This window comes from Bombus impatiens, unplaced genomic scaffold, assembly GCF_000188095.3.
Source record: "Bombus impatiens unplaced genomic scaffold, BIMP_2.2 scf_0317, whole genome shotgun sequence".
NCBI lineage: Eukaryota > Metazoa > Arthropoda > Insecta > Hymenoptera > Apidae > Bombus > Bombus impatiens.
The window spans coordinates 1,016,505-1,039,751 of NT_176736.1; the positions used below are offsets into that span (position 1 = coordinate 1,016,505).

The 23,247-nt window shown below is 40.7% G+C and overlaps 1 protein-coding gene across 1 annotated transcript in view; it reads left to right on the forward strand.

The window, feature by feature from the left end:
* The window catches only part of LOC100746572 (unconventional myosin-IXb), a 95,514-nt gene extending 73,034 nt beyond the window's left edge, over window positions 1–22,480 (forward strand). The window contains exons 6-21 of the mRNA XM_024367255.2: window positions 8,633–8,989; window positions 10,822–11,108; window positions 13,773–13,944; window positions 14,112–14,284; window positions 14,359–14,518; window positions 14,594–14,710; window positions 14,993–15,228; window positions 15,317–15,506; window positions 16,591–16,868; window positions 16,967–17,156; window positions 17,460–17,631; window positions 17,887–18,098; window positions 18,669–18,931; window positions 19,361–19,633; window positions 19,720–19,819; window positions 20,189–22,480. Coding sequence (XP_024223023.1) covers window positions 8,633–8,989; window positions 10,822–11,108; window positions 13,773–13,944; window positions 14,112–14,284; window positions 14,359–14,518; window positions 14,594–14,710; window positions 14,993–15,228; window positions 15,317–15,506; window positions 16,591–16,868; window positions 16,967–17,156; window positions 17,460–17,631; window positions 17,887–18,098; window positions 18,669–18,931; window positions 19,361–19,633; window positions 19,720–19,819; window positions 20,189–20,346 — 3,338 coding nt within the window. The 3' untranslated portion in view covers window positions 20,347–22,480. The remainder of the gene's footprint in view (window positions 1–8,632; window positions 8,990–10,821; window positions 11,109–13,772; window positions 13,945–14,111; window positions 14,285–14,358; window positions 14,519–14,593; window positions 14,711–14,992; window positions 15,229–15,316; window positions 15,507–16,590; window positions 16,869–16,966; window positions 17,157–17,459; window positions 17,632–17,886; window positions 18,099–18,668; window positions 18,932–19,360; window positions 19,634–19,719; window positions 19,820–20,188) is intronic.
* Window positions 22,481–23,247: the final 767 nt, after the last annotated feature.

Below are 23,247 nucleotides of genomic sequence, written 5' to 3' on the forward strand. Positions count from 1 at the left end.
GCGGCCGCCGTAAAACGCTTTTATCCCCTTTCCCGCTTCTCCAGTGTCTTTTTTTACTCGCTTTACCCTCGTCGTTAGTTCGGTCTTTCCACCGGTTGAAACTTCACTCGTGGCTCGATTACGTTTTTTTCCCGAGGTGGCTTTTCGACTCTTTTCGTTGTTACGCGTTAATCGAGTAGCAACCACGTGTAAAACCGATTACGTCCGATTTTAACCGTCTAAACTCTAAAACTACGACATTGTCGCGTTAAATCTGTTGTTCTAAGTCTACGAAATTGTTAAAAATTCGCCAAATTAGAAAACAATATAAGCGTTCGTGTATGAAAATATAAAAGCTTCGTCTTATGCAACGGGGAAAGAAGGAACGTGCTTCGATTCGATGATTGAATTATATTTGACTCGCGTTTGAAGGAATGAAGCGGTTTCTCCATGGAGGAATGCGAGGTATCCCGTTCAATCGATTCGTCTTCCCTCTTATCTGACCGGTCGCGTCGAACAGCTGTGTTTAAGATAGTCTTCGCTGTTTCCATTCTCTTTTTCTTCGCACTTTTCGTTTCTTCGCCCTTCGTTCTGAATTTCTCGAATACTCGTCTTACTAAGATTTCGTGATTACTCGGGTTGAAACAGATTATGTCTTCTTGGTATTATCGAATATCGAAGCATTTTAACCTACTATCGTATAACGTATAACTATACGGAGCATGAAACTGCCGTACACTTTGAATTTTACTTCGTAGTTTGGAAGTTTTAATTCTGAGCTCTTATCGATCTTTATCATAGGCGATGCGTTCACTTATGAAAGATAATATTAGACAAATTTTCACACACTTCTTTCACAATTTATTCTATTTCCCGATGAATGTAATTTTTAAATAATCCCGGAGAAAAAAATTAGTTTACAAATCACCAAGTTCTGCCTGCATATCTTCTATAGATCATTTTATAATAATTAAATTTATAACTAATTTTTATCATCTGAATTACACAGTTGACAAATCATTTGTCAATCAATAGCGACGCTACGTGTACGATTCTATGTATCTAATATTTCTTCATATTTTACATCCCTTAAGTTTTTATTTACTAAGAATACTAGAAATATACGTATATCACGTGGCAAGGCGCGCATAAGAGGATCGATTCCATGGCGCGAATGTAGTTTGAATTTAAATAAGACGCGATAAACGAGTAGTTGGTCCCGATCATATACATAACGTGTCCCTAGTCGCGGGTAAAAGACGGCACCGCGCGTTCTTTCCCTTCGTTTCGCTCCGCTGTTCTTCATCGTTGGTAGATGACTCGTCGTCGTGCGGTAAGTTAACGCGAAGAGGGTGTAGACGGCCGTGAGAAGAAGAAGACGAAAAAGAACCTGTTTTCTCGGAACGAGCATTCAGCCCCGAAGGTACCTGTTCGCTTTAATTCCGCCGCAGTAGGACCTGCTTCTCGTCCGGTGTATACCTGCCAGGCCCTTTTCGTTTGTCTCTTCTCTCTTTCATATACAACCCACGTCTTCCAATGGAAAGGCGTCCCCGACGTTTAGAACGATCCGTGGAAAGTGGCGAGGATAATTAATCATCGATACGATGCATACTCGTCGATTCGACCTGTCTCTTGCCTGCCTTTTGTTCGACGCTTTGATTCTGCGAAAAGTTACACTAGGTATGGTTATTCGAATGATCGTACAGAAAGTGTTAGATGGTTACGGATTATTGTTTATTATAGAAGAATTGTTTTATTAACTTTTCGGTTCGCTACGGAAATATATAAAATATTGTGCGCCGATAAAATAGTTCATAGTGTTAAGAGCTGGTTTATCGAATTTCCATCATTCTCTTGTCGAATTGTCCGTTCTGTTTCCGGTCTGGCTTTTATTACACGTTTCGATCGAGGAAACAGTTGCATTAGCCATGGCTGCTGGATGTTGCAGGAAGTGTTGGATGTTCATAGAATCTCGTTTATCGAAGTATTATTTTATTTTGCTGTAGCTCTACTACAAAAATATAAAACATCGTGCGCCGATAAAGTATTTGATAGTGTTAAAAGCCAGCTCATCCAAGTACTATCGTTTCCTCGTCGAATTGACCGGTGTTTTCGAGAGCGGTATTCCGGGAATTCGCGTAAATTTTTCACGAAAGCTCGGGTCCCGATCGGCTGGCCAATCGGCTGCCGTCTAAAAGGGATTAATTTCGTGCGGCATCTCGATCGGTCATCGACGAATTTCCGTCGATTGGTATCATGCTATCCCTGTCAAGTATCGAGTTGAATGTAAAAAATGCACTTTTTTCCCCATCCAAGCTTTTGCACCGTTTTAAAATACATTTTGACCGAGAGCGTACACACAATGCACCCTACGGGAATCAAGATCGTTCTAGTATCGCTTTCGATCGACGAAAGCGACTGAAAGTGCTCCCTGTGCAGTCGAGTTTCATGGATCGCGATGCATTTAGCTCGCAAAACGGCCCACTAAACTTTTACCTCATTGTGATATACGATCCATGTCCCGCCATCCTCCAAACTCTTCTTCACCTTCTCTGTTCATGCTGTTAGAACTTCTCTCTGCTCCCACTCCACTCGACGACGCGTCTTTTTGGTCTTCCGACTACTTCCTGTTCTCTTCTCCACTGAACTTCTCTTTTCGCCTTTGTTTGTCTTTGGTTATCTCCTTTTCTTCGCGTTAGTTACCCTTCTTTTACTCGTTCCCCGCCCCCCTTTCTCCTTAGCTTTCCTCTCGTTCTCTCAGTTTCTTTGATATTTACTCTTTCTCTTTGCCGCTACTTTTCGCTTCTCCGACTTTCTTCTAATTTCTTCCTCCCTTTGATTCCATCTGTTTTTTAGTAGATCTATATTTTTCTTTGATCCTCGTGTTCTTTGTTCTTCTCTTGCTTTGGCTCGATTTCTTTCGCCTTTACTGTATTTTCCGCTCTTTACCCTCTTTTCAGCTATTTTCCTTCTCTTCGCTGTTTCAGCCGCAGTTCATTTTTTACTTCATCCGTCTCATTAATTTCCTCGGACCTTCTCGGATTTTCTTTTGGATCTTTGTCGTTTTGATCTCTTTCTTTGAATCACGGACTTTCTGGTCTGCCATAATTCGTTTATGGAGACAGTTTCTCTCTTTGATCCAACGTCTGTTGTTTCGTTTTATGCGACCGGTTCCGTTGGCGCCTGTGACAACCAACTTCCGGATACGAGATTAGTTGTGTAACAGGCTCGCAGACTTGGAAATAAGTTATTTAACGGCGGCTCGCGGATCGGTACGCGCGTTGCATTATTTACACGGAGGTCTCGCGTCTCCGATTCTCAGACATGCGATAGTATCGGTATACGATGACAGTGTCTGCTCGATAATCGGCATTTCCAGACACGAAGAACGCTGTAGCCACTAGCAATTCTAGCTCGAATAAATTGTCAACTTCTTTCATATACTAGATTCCAGATAAAAATAACAACGCATATATTGACACCTTTATGCCAGAACCATGAATATTCAAATTTCTACTTTTTTTTTCTTCTTCTTGATTCTATAATATTACAAGAATGTATTTTAGTGAAAATAAGAATTTTCAGGATTTGTAGTACACATAAAAATAGCAGGCAGAGATTAATATAGAAATACGTGTATTTTTCATTCGTAAGTTTGATAAAAGACAAGAATGTATTTTAGTGAAAATAAGAATTTTCAGGATTTGTAGTACACATAAAAATAGGAGGTAGAGATTAATGTAGAAATACGTGTATTTTCCATTCGTAAGTTTGATAAAAGACGTTCTTTAACGGGCATCAAAAAGCTTCGCGGCTAAACGGAGAAAAAAGAGGGTCGAACGAGTCCCGACCTGCGTAGCAAGTAAAGATGAATGAAAATGGCCAAACCCCTGAATCCTCTGAATGAGTCAGAGGCCGGAGTGAGCGAAAAGCCAAGTGTACGAGCACTATGGTGGTGATTTTCGCGTGGCCGCTCGTAAATCCTAGTTTCTCGTGTGCCATAGTTCGAAAGGGGGTGATTACTTCCTCGAAGCTGGTGACTCGTCGAAAGTCACACTTTCTTGGCCTGACGTTCGACGCGTCGCTTTATTCCCTCTGGAAACCAAGAACTTTTTCTCTCGCATAATGTTTCTCGCAGAGACATAGAAAAAAAAGAGAAAAGAGGAAAAAAAATGACAAGAAAGAAAATAGAGAGAGAGAGAGAGAGAGAGAGAGAGAGAGAAGAAATGGACGGTTGTTCCTTCCAGCCTCTTTAGGCGGCGTCGTTGCGAGTTTTGCGAAAAGAGAGAATGGCACCTCGTGGTTTTACTTCTTTTTCCTACTTTTCCAAGAAAGACCAGAAACGTTGTGTCTGTCTGGTACGCTTGCTTTCTGTCTTCTCTGCTTCCTTTCTCGCGGGATTGCTTCCTCTTCTCGTGAATAACTCGCGAGGATCTCGGTATTCCCGGCGCGAACGCGACTCTGTTTGCAGACAGCCGTCCACTGGGTACCGTTAATCTAAGACACAATAGCGGAGATGTTGAAGCGAGACCTCGAGACCGAGAATCTGTCACGAGCGTGCAATCAGGTTCGTTGACAGGTGTATCGTTTCTCTATGACCTTTTGACGTTCGATCGACAGCTGTCTTTCACAGAACGCATCAAAGGCTGATGAAATAAAGAAATATCCACTCCTCTTACTCTTTTTCTGCCAGCTGATCGGTAGCGTGTCGAATGAGCGTTGGTCGAAGACCTAATTTCAGCTGGACTTTGTATTCGATTTTGGAGTAGTATAACGAAGTCTTTCTCACATAATATTTTCTAATATGAGAAGATGTAGCAGATTTCAGGTTATTAAAATTGTGTCTTTTCAACCATCCAAGCTTTGTTTTTACTTATTTTCACGATTGCGGTGTACATGTATAATTTGATACAATACGAATAGAATTACGTACAGGTATAGTATTGGTGGATTAATTGCTATCAAGTCATATACCTTCTTACTCGCTTCGTGTATATTCAGAAGATCTTTATTTTTTTACTTTTTTGTACTAATCACGAAAACGTTACACGAGCCAAACGATCGTTGGCCGAGGTATAAACCGGATGAAAAAGTCAGCCTAGCAGGTTGGCTGTAATAATTACATAGATGAGAGAACAGGTGTTCTTTGAAGTGTATTTTTCACCTTAATACACCAAAGGAAAAAAATAAAGCAGCTGTCAGCAAACTTCCTCTTGCAATTATCCCTTAATCTCCCCATAGTTCTATTTCTCCAAGGAATTAAATTCTTAAGATGCCAGGCATTTGTCGTTAGACACTTTCGAGCTCACTTCGAGTAGACATAAGCTCGATTATAGTTCAGGCGGTTCTTTTCAACGAAGGAACAGGCTGTTATCTGAATTTTCCATCGACTTTCGGGGCAGATTAGACGGCATTTCTCCGCGGGACGGGATATACTGGTTTCTAATCGGAACATTTAGAAAACGAACACGTTCGTTCGCTATGACAAATCGACAGCGTATCTGTGTGCTGCGTAAACTACGGAACCAGGCGCTCGTGTCCCATATTCGTGAAACCAGTCGAACTGGTATCCGTTGAAAAGAGCCTTTTAGTGTTCCACGTTGGCGATTCCTCGATTTTCTGTAACGCGAATACCGCGATAACGAGTCTGATCGATGAGTTCGGAGAATCGGCTGATTAGAATTAGCTGGTAGTTTGTCTCGCAGACGTTCCAACCATTAGGGACAGCTTAAGCTATAGATAAGGAGAAGAAGAAGAGTTGTTTGTAATTCAAATTTGTCTTGTTCTAGGAAATTTATGAGCTATTTATAATTTTAAATCATAAGAATTCGGTTTCTTAATTAATGCTTGTTTGGCAAATCGGGTATCTAATTTTATATCTATTTCGAAAATTTTCCAAATTCTTATTTATTGGACATTTTTACGTCGTTAAGATAGAAATCTGTGTAAGAAATTTTTAACGTTTCAGCTTCAAAGCTACTTAATTTGTTAGTTGCTACTTTAGTAGAAAAATCTTTCATTATTTGAACATTCAACGATCGACTGTGAATAATTTTTGTTAAACGAAATCCTTCGCTTATGGTATGCATATCTGAATAACACGAACGACCGGTTTTATCATAATATTGTCTACTAGTTTCATACGACGGGGAAAATCAATAGAGATTTATCAAAGATGATCATTAATTAGTAAAAAAGGAGAAACCAAAAATTCTACTCCTTTGAATTACTTCATCCTAATGAAAGGGGGATAACATTGTAGATGGTCTCCTATTCATTCTTCCGCGAGGAATCAGCCAACCTATCGTTCCACGCATATCGATCCATACTGTACATTAACGAGCTCGCAGAATATTATCATGTGGCGCTATTATGAAGCTAAATGAATAATTCCATGGGGCACGATCAATGGCTAATGACACGGGAACGAGTGGCGAGGAATTTTTCAGGATCGACCCGATTACGTGACGCATACAATTTTCACGTGAAATATTCAGGTGGACACACTGGGTAGCGTGTTCGCGCGCTAAGTACATTTTCCATAGGGCTGGGCTATTAACGAAACGGGCTCGTTCGTTGCACCTTTAGCGGCTGGCTAAATTGCCTATAATGTGGACACGGTGGAAAATTCAAGCGGAAACGCGGGGCGAAAAGTAGAGGCCAGGTCCTCTCTCGGCCATTTCACGTATAGAAATAATTCATTTAGAAAACGAGGCTCGGCCTCGAATTTGCGAGCCGCTGTTTGCCATGGCGCTCGCGAAACGTGCAATAACCCTTTTATCGGCGCCAGAGAGAGCGCACCCTCGTTTGCCAACCACCCAGCGCGCATAACAAACATCCCCGACTCCCAACGATTTTTGCCAGCCTATCGACGAGCTTTTCGATTGGGTAAATGTTCTTTGGACCCTTGAAAATTTGGTTCTCGCAGGTGATTTGCCGCCCCTATGAATTTTGATTTCGACTGTTTTCGTTCCGGTGAATATATTAACTCTTTCGTATTTGCGGATGTTGTATGAAATAACGTTCGTGCGTATCTTCATGGGTTTAGATAAAAATTAACGATTCAACGTGGTTGGTTATCGTATGCTTTGGCCTTATTCTGGTTTCAATAAATAGAAGGATTTAAATGTTTCACGAAGCTTCGAAATTGAAATGAAATTTGATTGATTTTAAAGACCGAATAATTATGACACATACTGTTCGAATAATCTTGCTTTCATATCTGAGAATGTCATTTATAATAAACTCTATTATCGACATCGATATTAAACAGGAGCGAATTAAATTGGGACATCCGATTAAAAGTGTGTGGCGGATGAAAAGAGGGTTGTGCGTTTCGTCCCGGGACTACCGGTGGACTCGTCAGTAAGGCTATGCCTGGTAGTCCCTGCCTTAGACGTAGAGGGAGTCTCGCTAGGTGCGGTATTTGTATCAATCGCTCATATATTCGACCGCTAGCGAGTTAGACAGACTCGTTATCGTCGTAGCCCTCTAGTGTTGGCGGTTGGTACCCGCGGATCGCCCAGGAGGTGTTGCGTCGCGTTGATGCCTCGACCTGTTGACGTCCTGTCGATACCGATCCGCCACAGTTTTATTTTAGATTGTTTATTTCGGAAGGTATGAAGCTTTTGTTTCGTAATTTTTTTTTATTACAGATATAGGGCTCGAAAGCCGACTTTTGTTTCATTTCTAGTATGGATTCTTGAAGGGCGGTTTGTACATGTTTTTCTATTTCGTCTATAAACGAGTCGATTTGCCTCCTTGTTAGGTTGACATTGTTGTGGATATTTAAGTCGCAGTTCTTTTCGAGCTGATTTTGTAATATTTCCTACTTTCTTGTCTTTGTACTTGTACCTGGGTCCGCCGCTCCGTGTTTTCAGCGTTAGGAAGTCAGATGTATTTTTGTTTATCTGGAATACGAGAACGTTATAGTCGCAATCGTAGTCTATGGTTTTGAGCGTGTTAGTTGCCCGTAAATTAAGGAATTGTAATTGTGTGTCTCCAAGGCATATGACTAGGTAACGAGCCTCCTTTTGGTTAAGACTCAATCCTTTCTTCGTGCGTTTTGTGTAACAATCCTTATCAATTAATATTTCTATCCAATCGTTCATATCGTTTCTACCAAATTGTTTTATTAATAATTCTTCTAATAATCAAAATTCTTCCGTATAGTGCAGACAAAATTTCTTCTAATACACTTGCCAGAGTTTTTTTCTGGTAAACTTCCATCGATTTCAAAATTTCCAAAATCGAAATTACAAAACATGCACAGATCTAACGTAATCCGTTCTGTTACAGATGTCTCGTTGTCGAATAATCTTGTATTCATATCTCAGAATATCATTTATTATAAACTCTCTTATCGACATCAGTATTAAACAGAAGCAAATTAAATTGGGACACCCGATTAAAAATGTAACAATTCTTATCAATTAACATTTCCACCCTATCGTTCTTATCGTTTCTAATCGTTTTATTAATCATTCTCCTAATAATCAAGATTCTTCCGTATAGTACAGACAAAATTTCCTCTAAAACGCTTGCCAGAGATTTTTTTCCGGGAAACTTCCATCGATTTCAAAATTTCCAAAATCGAAATTACAAAAGATGCACCTTCTAATAACTAGATCTAACGTAATCCGTTGTGTTGCAGATGCCTCGTCGTCGAACGAAGCGGTGCATCTCCAGCAACGTCTGAGGAGCTTGAGCACGGAACTGGTGACCCTGAGGAACCGGCTGCACGTGAACCAGCCGCCGAACAATTCAGGGCCGAACAGTGGTGCATCGGCGCCCCTGTCAAAGAGCCCGGAAAAAGGCGGCGTTCCGTCATCCCCGGCGCCCGCTGTTCCACCAAGGACCACGCTACCGCTTTCCGGCACACTGCCCCACGGCCTCGGTCATCCTTCGGGGCACACGCTGACGGCGTCCGCGATCGTCCATCCGCACGTCAATCACGCCGGCGCGAACACGCTCAGCCACAACTCGACCGCGGCTAATAATTTAATATCCGGTCAGTATGCTGCGGTGCACGCTGTGCACGCGTCCTGGCGAATCTCGATGGATGGTCGATGCAGGACGCTGCATTACTACCGTACTGGGGATTCGCTAGGAAATGCGTGCAACTGGGTGATTCTGGTTTACAGAGAACAGGTTGAATCTGGTGATGTTGATATTGGATGTGAATGTGTGTGTTTTTGCAAGTTTTAAAATTATGTTTGGCAATCGTAGTACAGGACAGATATTGGACTTGGTTCAGGATTTTTACATAGTTTTAGGATACTTTAAAATGGTAATGAGCATGGAATTTTTCGGAATTTAAGATCAGTTTGAAGATTATAATATTGTAGAGAAGTCGAGGAATATTATTACTTGGAGATATACGATGACAGTGCAGATGAGAAATTTTTGACAGGATTTGAGTCGAGTTTAAAATTTGTGGTTTAGGAAAAATATTGAAAACTAGGAAATATCGTAGCTTTAAAATTCTAGGATAAATGTGAATGTTATATCATAGTAATATCGATAGGTAATTTTATTACTTTCGAGCCAGATTCTCGTTTCAATCCGATGTCTTTATTACCGAGTTGATCAAACGGCGAAAACTACGGTTCATCTATATTTTTATCCATCAAGCGTTCGTTACATTATCTAGTGTTCCATCATGATCACTCGATCTACGATGAAATTTACGTAACTCCGTCGGATAAGGCTATAATCAAGCGACGAGTTCTGGCGATTATTGCGAATTAAAACGGATCATGCTATATATGTAAATTGTAACTGTCCACAGTGGATCGTTCATGTGGACATCCATCGAGTTCGTTCCGAGCTCGTTAATATTTAAACGGCGCGTAATATCGTCATTACGTTAATTCGCGATACGTTAGAGCGCAGGCGAGTGCAGCCTTTTCACCCCCTGGATTGGCGAAGGTTGGATGATATTTTAAATAACCAGAGTTCGAAGCTCTGCCCGCGAAATCATCGGAACAGTAAACGCGTCTGTTTACAGAGCTGCCATTTCCCCAACGATTCGTCGAACGTTTTATGATTTATTTACCATTCCTCTGGTCCCTGGATTTTGGTCCAGGTTGTGTCTACTGTTTTTTAAATCTCCACCCCACCCCCTTTTCCCACTCTCTTTTTTATCCGTTTCGGGTTGATGGACAAAACAAAAATATAAAAAAATATCGCAGCGCGAAAGGTTGCGATTTATTTCAACGCGACCCCATCTCGCGCGATTTCCAGCCGAGAAGAATAAAAATATTTGCGCGTCGACTAAAGCAGTTCACGTGGCTCGCTATGCTGCATCTGATCTCGGATCCCTTCCGGTTAATCGAGCCCCGCCTGGCGAAATTGCACGCGGGTACAGTTAGCCGCGATTCGTTTGAACACGCTTCGAACGCTCCTCGGTCGCTGCCATTCAGACCTATTTTTCTCGTATTTTCTCCAAGGAAGAAACCTGGAAAATGTTCGGTAACGCGTTGTAACATTTAAACTTAGTATTCTATAACATTTCATCTTTTTTCTCTGACTCTGCTGCCTGATATACCAAAATTCTCTGATATACTAACCTCTTCACGCCTCGTGCAGCACACACAGACATTACGCACCAAGTATCTACTTTGTCCTCGAGAAATTTATAACGCTGATTCATCATTCGACTACTTCACAAAGCAATTGCCTCCATTTTTCACTGATACCGTAAAATATTTCACAATTTAGGCGATTATATGACTTAAAATTAAACTAGCTTTTGTCAAATAAATACACGAGTAACCTGTTATGTTTCATTTCTACCAATAGGAAAAGTTATTAATAAGAGGATTTCGCGTTTGTGAACAGATTTGGATCCACCAAAGCGGCACAATAGGATTTCTGACGACGGTATAGTGTCGTGCGTGACGGCGTTGGGCTGTCTACGCTCGCCACCGATCTCGAGCATTATCGCCGACGTGAAAAACGCGAAGAGCAATCAGGGTCAGCACCGATGTCTTCCGAAAGGTACCGCGGCTTCGTCTGGGCCTGCAACCTCCACGGCCTTGGACGACCTCATTCATCTACCTGGACCACTGACGGAGGATGCGGTGCTCAAGTGTCTACAGGCTCGATTCTGTGCCAAACAGTACCACGTGAGTGTTTCTTTCTTCACTATTTTTTTCATTCGATGGCTATCTGGAATTAAAAATAATTGTAGCCCAAATGTAGAATAATATATAACCCGAAGATGAATTTTATACTTTAATTACTTATTTAACTTACTTTACTTTATGTAAAGTCAGACTAATGGTAGAATCGAGGAATTTTACATGTTGAAAAACGTAGATATTGGGATAGTTCAAGTTTTTTTTTATCATAGCACAATGATATCGGCGCGTTCGTTTCGACTTCTATGTTGGTATCCCGTAATCTGACATTCCGATAATCGGCACAAATTTCACCTAATCGAGCCGCACATTCTTTGCCCTTCGCCAATTGAATCGGCCGGTGCATCAATCACTCTCGGCCTCGATAGCGACGACAGGACACGATAAGTTCGCGCCGCTTCTAATTGAGATGAATGCCCCGTTAGCAAAGATACTGTACCGTACCATTTAACATCTGCAACGTTCGTAAAATCGTGAAAACGCTCGAGAAGTTTTCATACTTGGAACACCGCGAAGATCAATTAATCTAACTCTTAAATCCTCGAAAGGAGCTTTGTTCCTCCCTTTACTGGTTTATCGATTATCGTTGCTCGGGCGGCCCGATGTACTATCGGGTTGTCGAATTTAACGAGGTCTCGACCGAGTATCCCCTTCAGAGATAGCCGTGTGCTCGAAGGAGAAATCGGGAGTTTCTCAATAGGTCGTTGAAACGAGGGGAAACCGAGGCGAAAGAAAGGGAACGCCTCGGGTGAAAAAGTCTGTCGATGGTCTCGTTGACCGTGGACAGATATCGCGCGGTTTGATTGCACCGAGCTGCTCTGATGGACGCAAAAACGGCTCCGTTTCCGGTCCCTGTAGCTCCAGTCGCAATTACTTTTTGCAAACGAACGCGCTCGTCATTTTCTTACGGATATCCGCCACCTGATTAATTATTCCTTTCTCATTATCCAATCGTTTGATTACATTCTCCACGTGTTTGCATTCCGTGCTTGTTTATTTACACTTTTCTTTTCATCGTTTTTAATCGTTTTTTTTTGTATCAGTTGTTTACATTGGAGGACTTGTTTATGTTTGGAATTTATTTACGTATTTGTTTACTTGCGAAGTGTATATTGCGCGATGAAACCATAAGTACACATATACAGGCAGTAAATTGTCAGAGGATTTGAATATTTTTGTGTATAAATTAGCTGTGTTAACGATACACTTTGCAATTTCATTAGCACTGTAACGAGGCACGAATAACGTTATCGTATAATAAGGCTAAACGTGACTTCATTAAATATTGTATTAATTAAATGCTTTAATAAGCTCTGCGAAGTCTATGCTTGCGACAGATATCTTCTATGTATACATTTTCGATATTATTTCAAACTTTGTCGACATAATCACTATAGTCACGTCTCATTACAATATTAATGTGAAATTTCAAAATGGTGCATATAGTACACATAATATATTCATGAAAGATTCTTATGGTAAAAGAGTATGCAAATACAGTCGCCAATTGCTGTAGACAGAAAAATCAGAATCAACAAGGAATGATGTAAAACACGTGTGTTAACACCGGTTTGAATTTCAAAAGGAATCTAAGCTCGACTGTACGAGCTAGCTGCACGAAAGCTCGCAGCACAAGGGAATCGAGGCGAACATCAGAGGCCACGGGGCCTGACGTGGGACCGGTTTTCTCTCTCCCCACTCGGCTTTCGGGCGTTTTTCATCTTTTTGTTCATCCTGCGTGGCGTTGCTTTCTCTAGATGGGCTTCTAATAGGAATCGAGACCCGCCAAAGCCTCGCCGCTCGTACATTGTTGCATCAGACTGCGCTATCAACCTCTCTTCTCGTCCACTCTTCGTTTTCCAACCCGAGATGTCCCAATTTTCGAGTGTCCATACTTCCAGGCGTCCTTCCAACCCTCTTCCAGAATGCTATTCAAATAAACCGCGATGCATACTGAAATATCAACTCGTGAATCTTGTTCAGGCACGCTCGACGAAGATCTCTAGAAAAGACGTAGTTCAAGGATGTATTCTTTCTCTTTTGTGAGGAAAAGTCGATCGTTACTAGTAGACCAGAGATGTTTGTGCAAATTCCAATTTTTATGCAATTTTAGTGCAGATTTGTTTCGCCGATTAAGCATCGACAGATATTATATCTTATGCGTATTAAATATTTTCGCGCAACAAAATATCCAATAAATGCATGAACATTCTTGATCTAAACAATTTTTAATAGATCGTAGAAAGGATTCTTCCAGTGAGTGACTTATCTCTCCCCCCCCTTCTTCTGTTGATAATTTAATTTCAAATTTTTTCTATGTGGAATAATTTCGCGGTGATCAGTGCTACGTAATAACAAAGACAAGATAGATGCCCCTAGTATCAGCTTGGTATAATCAGGCTCAGCAAGATCGAGCTGCGATTAATCTTGTCTGATGGCTGGTTGCAAAGCACGCGGCATCTAGGCATCCATAACCCACGCGTCCGATACGCAATAACAATGCAAAAAGCAACACGGCTGGACAGTGAAGGAAAAAGTAGTCTCATTTCGCATCGTCCCTGACGAGGGCTGTACCGCGATCGCCGCGTGTCAAGACGCTTTGTGAACGAACCGACAATCGGACGAGTAGATAATCGAAACGCGTTTCAGACGAACGTGGGCCCCATACTGGTCTGTATCAATCCATATACGGACGTCAGGAATCCATTGACCTTAACGAGCACCAGGGCCGTACCTTTGGCGCCCCAACTGAACAAAGTCGTTCAGGAGGCCGTGCGACAGCAATCGGAAACCGGATACCCCCAGGCCATCATTCTTTCCGGTAAGCAGCCGACATTTTTCATCTACAAATCTTCTTAATCTATTTAATACCTATACAGCTTGTTATATTTACTATCTCTTTTACTTTTAGATCTATCTTCTATATGTGTATTATTTGATCTATTTTACGACGATTCTGAGAGTTATATGTTAATTGTTGCTGTTTAGGGACCAGTGGTTCCGGCAAGACATACGCCTCTATGTTGTTACTTAGGCAATTGTTCGACGTGGCTGGAGGTGGTCCAGAAACGGACGCCTTCAAACATTTGGCAGCGGCCTTCACAGTTCTTAGGTCTCTGGGATCTGCAAAGACTGCCACCAACTCGGAGAGTTCTAGGATAGTACGTGACAGTTCATTCTTTTTCCTTTTCCCTCTGGCAAAGGGTAGAATTGATTATGGGGGTTGTTCCTCTAGGGTCACTTTATAGAGGTCCAGGTTACGGACGGTGCCTTGTACAGAACGAAGATACACTGCTATTTTCTGGACCAAACGCGAGTCATCAGGCCACTACCGGACGAGAAGAATTACCACATATTTTACCAAATGTTAGCCGGCTTGTCGCACGAGGAACGAGGTAGAGAATTGGGTTTTGATACGACAGGATGTTTGATTATTGGAATATTTATTTAGTTTTTGCCTTATTCGCTAGTCAAACTTAATTTGGAGGGTTACAATCTAAAGAACTTGAGGTATCTACAGCATGGAGACACTAGGCAGGACGAAGCTGAAGATGCCATTAGGTTCCAAGCGTGGAAGGCCTGTTTAGGTATAATAATCGCCCACCTGTATTTCTAGATAGTACATAATTATTTAATAAAATCTACAATAAATTTCCTCTAACTTCCTTATCTTCAACATTTAATATTCCAAATTTTAGTCAATATATCATGAAGTGCACAGATATAATAATATCTGGATAGCTATTGCCACTCAGAATAAAACGTATCATTTACAATTTAATCCTGAAGATTATGTTTTTTAATAATATTCGAGAAAAAATTTTCCAAATATTCCAAATTCAATTATCATACAATTATATTATTTATAGGTGTGTTAGGTATACCCTTCTTAGATGTAGTGCGAGTATTAGCGGCAGTGTTGATCCTGGGCAACGTTGGTTTCACGGATCGACCGGGAGTCGAAGTCGGTGTCATCGGAGAGAACGAATTAGCCTCTGTCGCGGCTCTTCTAGGCGTGCCACCACCAGCACTGCTTAGAGGACTCACTTCGAGGACGCACAATGCCCGTGGCCAGCTGGTGAAGTCGGTCTGCGACGCAAATATGGTACTGTTAACTCATTCCGTGCAATCTGTGCTGTAACGCCGCCGATCGGTCGGAGCGGAACCATGTTGAAGGGTGTTTGTTTATGCAGTCTAACATGACCAGGGACTCGCTGGCCAAAGCTCTGTATTGCCGTACCGTCGCTACGATCGTCAGGAGAGCCAACAGCCTGAAGAGGCTAGGTTCCACCCTTGGTACACTTTCGTCGGACTCGAATGAATCTGTTCATAATCAAGCCGAAGTGACCAGTCAACATGCGTCCACTATTGGCAGTTCTGCAGGTAGGTGGAAGTCTAGAATTTGTGGTACAATAGGTCATTTAAAAATGACTAATAATTCTACAAATAATATATAGAGTATACGTACAATTCAATCATTTTCTTATAATTATTCGAATCTTTTTTTATTGTATTTCCTTAATAGTATAAAAGCTAATTAAAAGTCACTTGGTACCTTACTATTGTTAACACATACGACCCTCTGTCGGATTAATAGATTTTGGTTTGGTCGTATTATTGGTAAAAAGTCGTACGTGTCTCAAATTTAAATTGTTCAAGCAATGTTCATCGACTATTGAAATTGTTCGAATAATTATGAGCGGTATGGTAGGCACAATTGTCAGATTGAACGAATAAGTGAATTTATTTAAGGAATGTGAAATAAAATTTTGTTCCAATTGCAACTTATTTAAGGAAGGAAAATTAACCCCTTGCCTTACAATTTTTTTTAATAACTTAACTGTGAGCCTTATCTCACTACATTGCTGTAAAGTTATGTTGAATGATAATAATTTGTACCTATTAATCTTTGGTAAGGATTAATATTAACGAACTGAAGTTTAAATTAACGTTGAAACACAACTTTGTTGCAAATATAATCTTATCCTTGTTGCATCGGAACCAGTTTGTATCTTGAATATGACTCGATATTATAAGGCAGAGGGGTTAGCAAAGGCATGCTATATGAAATAACACGTACTACAAAACCAGCTGGCTGTTTTTGACGAGTATACTCGTCATGAAGAAATGGCAATATTTTGTGTTATGACGAGTATACTCGTCATGTGTAAAAAGTAGTTACAATTTATTGTTTAAATTACAATTTTGGTGAAGACTTAATTTAAGATGCTTTGAATATTTGGAAGCCAAGACGAAATAAAACGGACAAAGAAAAGAATATAAATAATTATTATGAAGAAATTGTATATAGCGTGAACAATGCGACACATTTTACGTACATACTTTTCAAAGACGTTGCATCAGTTAACTGTTTAACTAAAACGTACCTATTGCCACCCTTATAGATTTCATTACTTCCAAATTTATTCTTTTCTCTATTAGTCGCAATCTCTCGTGTCACGTGCAGGTGGTACCGGTTCCAGAAGCATGACCGCGCTGAACAACGCGGTACGGCACGCGACGGATGGCTTCATCGGAATCCTGGACATGTTTGGTTTCGAGGATCCAAAACCAAGTCAACTGGAGCATCTGTGCATCAATTTATGCGCGGAAACCATGCAACATTTCTACAACACGCATATATTTAAGAGCTCGATCGAGAGCTGCCGCGATGAAGGCATTCGATGCGACGTGGAGGTGGACTACGTCGATAACGTGCCATGTATCGATCTCATCTCTTCTCTGGTGAGCGTTTAAGAAGTTTCGATAATTCATTCAAATCTGGGATTTGTTCGAACGATCGAGAAGCATGTAGTACGAGGATTTTCCGACTTGTTTCGTAGAGAACCGGTCTGTTGAGTATGCTGGATGTCGAATGTTCGATTCGTGGCACTGCTGAGAGCTACGTGGCGAAAGTGAAGGTTCAGCACAAACAGAATCCACGGTTGTTCGAACCTAGGACCGTAGATTGCAGGTCATTTGGGATCCAGCATTTCGCTGGCAGAGTTACTTACGATGCCTCCGATTTTCTGGGTATGTGGATGATAATATTTTTTAATGTACATATATGTTCTTATACTTATCCTTACGTCTTATTTAAATCAACAATGATTCTTTATATTTTTTTTCGTGGGAAGCTTGTTTTATAATGTTTACCAAGTTTTATCTTTAATATGAAGCAAAATATCGAAATCTTTATTGAATTTAATTCACAATTTAATTCTCAATCCAAACCTCAAACGTAGTTCGATATTGGAAACCGAAGAATAAAAAGGCATCCCCCTCAAAACCCTATTCACAATGGTACACCATAAAATACGGAATTTTTCTATAAAGATACCAATAAGGACGTGGTTCCCGACGATCTGGTAGCTGTATTCTACAAGCACACGTGTAGCTTTGGTTTCGCGACCCATCTGTTTGGCAGCGAACTGAAAGCTCTCTACGCGAGCGATACAGTGCCCAGGGGTGTCAGCTTCAGAATATCGCCCACATCCCATACCGACCTGTAAGAAAAAGACCCTGATCGCACAGCCAAAAATTTGGAATCGCCACTTGTTCCATAAAATTTAAGAATTAAAAAACAAGAAAATCAGCTTGGAATTCTATCATCTTAGACAATCTTTTTTTCTACAAAGTTATTTAAATTAGTAATAAAATTGGCAGGAGATTATACGTAGATACAATTAAAATGTGATTCGAAATTTTTGGTCGGCAGGATTTTTACGAGGTGCAAGAGCGATCGTTGATAATTTCCTTTCAGATTGAACGGAGACGAGCCGATCTCCACGTTAACGCAGGACTTCCACACGAGGCTGGATAATCTCCTGAGGACTTTGGTCCACGCGAGGCCCCACTTTGTCAGGTGCATTAGGAGCAACGGTACCGAGACGCCTCTTCACTTAGACAGAGGCGTGACTATGCGTCAGATACGATCCCTTCAGGTTCTCGAGACGGTGAATCTAATGGCCGGCGGTACGTCTTGAAACTATCTACGACAGGAAATTTACATACGCGCGTGGTAGATCTCTTTGCCTGTTATCGCCTGTGGCGTTTGATCTTATCCCTGTCAATGATCCCTCCCTGAAAATAGTAGAATTTTGGAAGTCGTGGGAGTTGAATGTTTCTTAATTTCTCAGATTTAGAAATGTGTATGTAGTATGTATAATAAAAATAAGTTAATTTTTCATACATTTAAGTCAATTTTCAATCAAATTTCAATCAATTTACGATCGTTCAACACGACGTTAACATTTGTTTATTTTTAATCAATCGTTGTATCACCAGAGTTGATCGTGTATACAATGTAAAATTGTAGTAGATGTATGACTGAAACAATAGGTGTTTTGTGCAGTGCATTATATAATAATTTTTGACGATAAAAATATCAGGCGGCAAAGACGTAATATAAATCTTTCAATTGAACGATTCTAATACTTATCCAAAATGTACTATTGAAAAGAGAATAGTTTATTATTTGATTGTTAGGATTATTCTTTTGAAACATTTAGTTGAGAAGAGGGCGTCGGCTCGAAAAAATTGCAGGATATCCGCATCGGATGCGTTTCAAGGCGTTCAATGCGAGGTACAGGTTGATCGCGCCGTTCAAGCAACTGCGTCGTGCCGAGGAACAAGCGGTGGAGGATACGAAGCTCATTTTGCAGAACGCACAGCAACTGAAGAGCAAATTCGGCGCGAGCACCAGCTGGGCGCTTGGCAAGAGGCACATCTTCCTCAGCGAGGGCATTAGGCAACAGCTCGAGAACCTACGCTCGGAAACACGCAGGAAAGCCGCCACCGTGATACAGGTAATGAGATTTTTCGCGGCGCCCTTATCTTTTAATTACCAACGAAACGTTAATAAAATCCTTTCCGCTATTTCTTGTTTAGTGTTCTTTGTTCATTTAAAAGAAGTATGCTGTTTAATATCCTCAGAGTTCCTTAAAGTATTTGATCCATTTCCACTTTTTAAATGCTTTCCAATCGAGGTATTCCATCTGGAATTATTACAACAATAAATAGGAATCATTTCCAATCGTTTACTCCCAAAATATCGTTTTTTAATTTTCTTGCATTTGAAGATATAGAAATAATTATTGAGAGAAACAATAATTATTGGGACAAATACTTTTGACACAAGGAGAAATAAAACTTATCTAATCAAAAGTCTTCCACCTTACATTAAAAAAAGAGTTACTAATTAAGGAACGCTAAATTATCTCTTTACCTATTTTCAGTCCACGTGGAGAGGTTGGCGGGTGCGGAGAAGGTGGCCTTTGAGGAAAACCACTATAGGTGTAACATCTGGTATCGGTCAGAAAAAGCCTCAACAACCCACATCTGCTAACACTGGAACCGTTCAAAGGAACGTTACCACTGCCACGGGTACCGGAACCGGAACAAGACCTAGGCCTCAGCCAATCGCTGGCACGCCACCTCCCGATCCATCGGAGAAGTGCGCAGACCAGAAAATGATCCAGCAAACGTGCACCTTATTCGGATTGGATTTGGTAAGCAGAGCTGGCATGTTTTTATGGAGATCTCTGTTCCAAGGCCTTGACTGTAGGTTGTGAAACAAAATGGAACTTTGTTGCAGGAACGACCACCTCCGGTACCGCCCAGTAGATCGTACACCGTGACTGGAAACACAAAGTTGGGCTATCCGCAGACTAGAATCATGAAGATGCCCTTCCCAGGTAAGGAGATGGTTGCTCTAATAAATATTGATCTTATTAAACTTGGGAATTTAAGCATCGTGTTAGGGAATATTTGTGTATTAACGGTTTACTAGATATTAATTTCAAATAGCATAACTTCGTCCTTTTGTCGAATTTTGTATTAGAGAATATTTATATATTTATCGCTGATAATGATTCAAAGAAAAACAATGCCCTATGAAAAATTTGCGGAATTTGTTTAAGTTGTGTTAGTAGATGAGAGATTCGAGTTCTAATTCTATTCGTGCAGAGTGGTTCGATTTATTCTAGAATGATTCTTCCCTGGATTCATCGTACTACGCATTTGGTTTTGCTTTCCAAATACGGGTAGAGTTATTGTTCTTTCAGAAGAGGGTGAAGGGGAGGTGGTGCTCCTGAAGGGTGAAACGGTTCTGGTCGTGGGTGCGTCTCCCAGGCGAGGTCACCTGCTGGTGGAACACAACAACACCACGCTACACGTGCCTTATCAGTTCATGGAGCTGAAGCCATGTAATATTAACATCTGAACGCGTTATTTATTTCCGTGGCGTTTTCGTCGCTCGTACGATGCCGTGAGTTTAACTTTAATTCGGCTAAAAATTTCATCGAATTTGCTATCAGGGAACCTTGGTTTATAAAATAAAAATTGAAATCTTTATTCAAACTTTGACAGAGAAATCTATAGGGAAAAATAGGAATGTGGGAACATAATAGTATATGGATAGCCGTTTCTTATTTAAAAGGACGACTCGAATAGAGTCGGAACTTTGCTTCCTCTCCGCGATTCCATTCTTTTTTCTTTGTTATATTCGTTCTAGTAGTATAATCCGTCATCATGCTTATATTCCATCTTCCTTGACATATATCCTTTTTCCACATCTCTTGATGTCCTATTCGCGAGCCATTTTCTTCAGACAAAAACAACCTGCCGATGAAAAACAAACGCAAGAGATCCTCGCGGAAACGTTGTTATCCGATTGGACTTCCGGATGCAATTTAAACTTCCAATTAGCTTCACACAGTTACTCTGTGCGCCTTTTTTCCTCTCCTCGTTTAAACTATGAAAACTGTCCTCTTCCCATGTATATCGTTCCACATTTTACCTACTGGAGATGTGAAAGTAATTGTCATGTTAATTCTGGAACACAAACCAGCAATTTTTTCCAGATTTTTATTGTTATAATACTAATAATGATATTTTGAAGTGCTATATGACAAACGAAAACTTTGTCAATCATAAAAATCATAAAAAATTTGTATTTTAGGATGAAATACATATGAAATTGGTACTACTATCGATAAACTAGCGTTACAGGAAAAGTGAAAGGAATGAAAATTAGCAGAAAAGTTCATGACACTGGCATCGTTCGAGCGGCAAGGGAACACCGATAAGATTAGAATTAGAAGCGCGGCTAGGACAGTGAAGTTTGTCCTTTAATTAATTACGTCGACCGTCGAGCGAGAGTTTCACGCGGAAGTCAGTACACCGGTGCTTATCGTTCGCTCGAAACGCGTCGCGTCTTCCTCGCTCCTTCCGCGTGGGTGGCAGCCACCCTCCACGGGCCACGTTCGTCTTCCATGTAGATAAGTACACTCAAGCCGACTCGCGTTTTCGAATTAGTAAGCATATTAGCCGTTAAATGCCGTTGAGTCTCGCGATCTTCCGTATATGAGTAGATCATGTAGAGTAGATCATATATGAGTAGATCATGCGACAATAACTAGTACGATCGATCGTAGACACAGTGATAAGAGAATTTTAGGAAATTTATGGTTGTAACGGTGTGTGAATGATCAGTTTCGAATATGTTTCAAGCTCGTTGAATCTTTTTTGGAATTATGGTTGGTACGATGTGTTAAACAAGAATTTAATAGGGGTATAAGATCGTCAATGTATAAGTGTTGGGGGGAGGGGGGTTAGAGGATATTTACCAACAGTATTCTGTCTTTGAATTCTTAGTGCCAATTTCTAGAAAGAAAGTTGCAGCTACTGTAGAACGTCCAAATTTCGTTTGCAGGAATTTAAGTAAAATGTTGGTGGAGTCAGGGATGAAAAGAAAATTCAATTCCAGAGACGAGATTTGATCGTTCTACGGTGTATTTGTACATGTATTATATGATTAAGAGATCGACTTCGTAAAATAGCTCGACCGTAGGTCTAAAGAATAGATTTAATCGAACAAGTTACTCTATCATTATCGCGATAATCATAACAGGCAACAAGTTCTAACATTGAATCGGGAAAGGTAGATAGGAGAGACAGAGTGAGAGCGCGCTTTGTAGATATACGAAACTCGTTCAGTTAGAAACGATAAGCGTCCATTGAGAGGAACAGGCGAGAGTTCGGCCTGGAAACTCTGTCGAGTTCACCGTTTCGAGAATATGTACATACGAGTATGTATGCCGAATGTTACGTAGTTTACAGATACCAGAGCTGATGCATACGTATAGGTAGCTATAAGTGCGTCGAGATATTTTTGAATAAAATATAAGCGTTTTTGAAAATGATAACGACCATTCTTCTTACTCGCCCTTAGTTTCTTTCATCCGTGAAAATTCAGCACCTCTCCGCGCTAGAGTGAAAACGCATAAAGTGTGTTTCGTTCGTTAGAAATAGTTCCCTTTACCAAGAAACTAAATTAATACGGCTATTTTACTTCAAATAAGAGGCACTGCTTCCTTCAATTAGGAAATTCCGCCTTCTCTTTTCTCTTCTTTTCGCTCTATTGACACACGTTTCCACGTTCATTTATTTATAATTCTCATTATTCATCTTGCTATTTCTCCACCTACATGAACATTTATAAACGTCGATCTACGACTCTTTGCCATTTTTTCCCCTTATCAACTCGTGATCTGAAATTCCTCCGCTTCAATGATCGCAATAGCGATTCCTGCACGATACGTTCGGTCCCCTGTGTAGAAAATCAAGCGTCAAAGAGACAAACTTATTGCATCACCTAGTCAACTTGTTTGTGGAGTTCACGCATACACGTGACCATTAGTGCACGTGGAACAGCATGCGTGGCTGCAGTTGTAAAAGGATGTCATGTATGGGACTTAATAATAAGCAGTTTCGAGGGATAGCGCGATTCGCGTTCGCATTAACAAGCGACGCGGTGCGACCGATCCGGTGTTAATTAGCTTTTAATTAACATTGTTCCAACGGGAGAGTATACGAAATTTATGTAACTCGGCCGACTCGCATTCGCTTGGCCAGATTTGCGCCGTTTGATCCACATCGTCTGTGGACAGGAATTTGGTTAATTACCCGACGAATAATACCGGAAGGTATTGTTTAGATACTTGCCAGCTTATGTATAGTTATGGTGGTAAAATTAGTATCTAGTATAACTGATAATAATACAAGGTATTTTTATTAATAAATTTAATTAAGACTAAAACTAAATTCATAGAGGAATATGGAT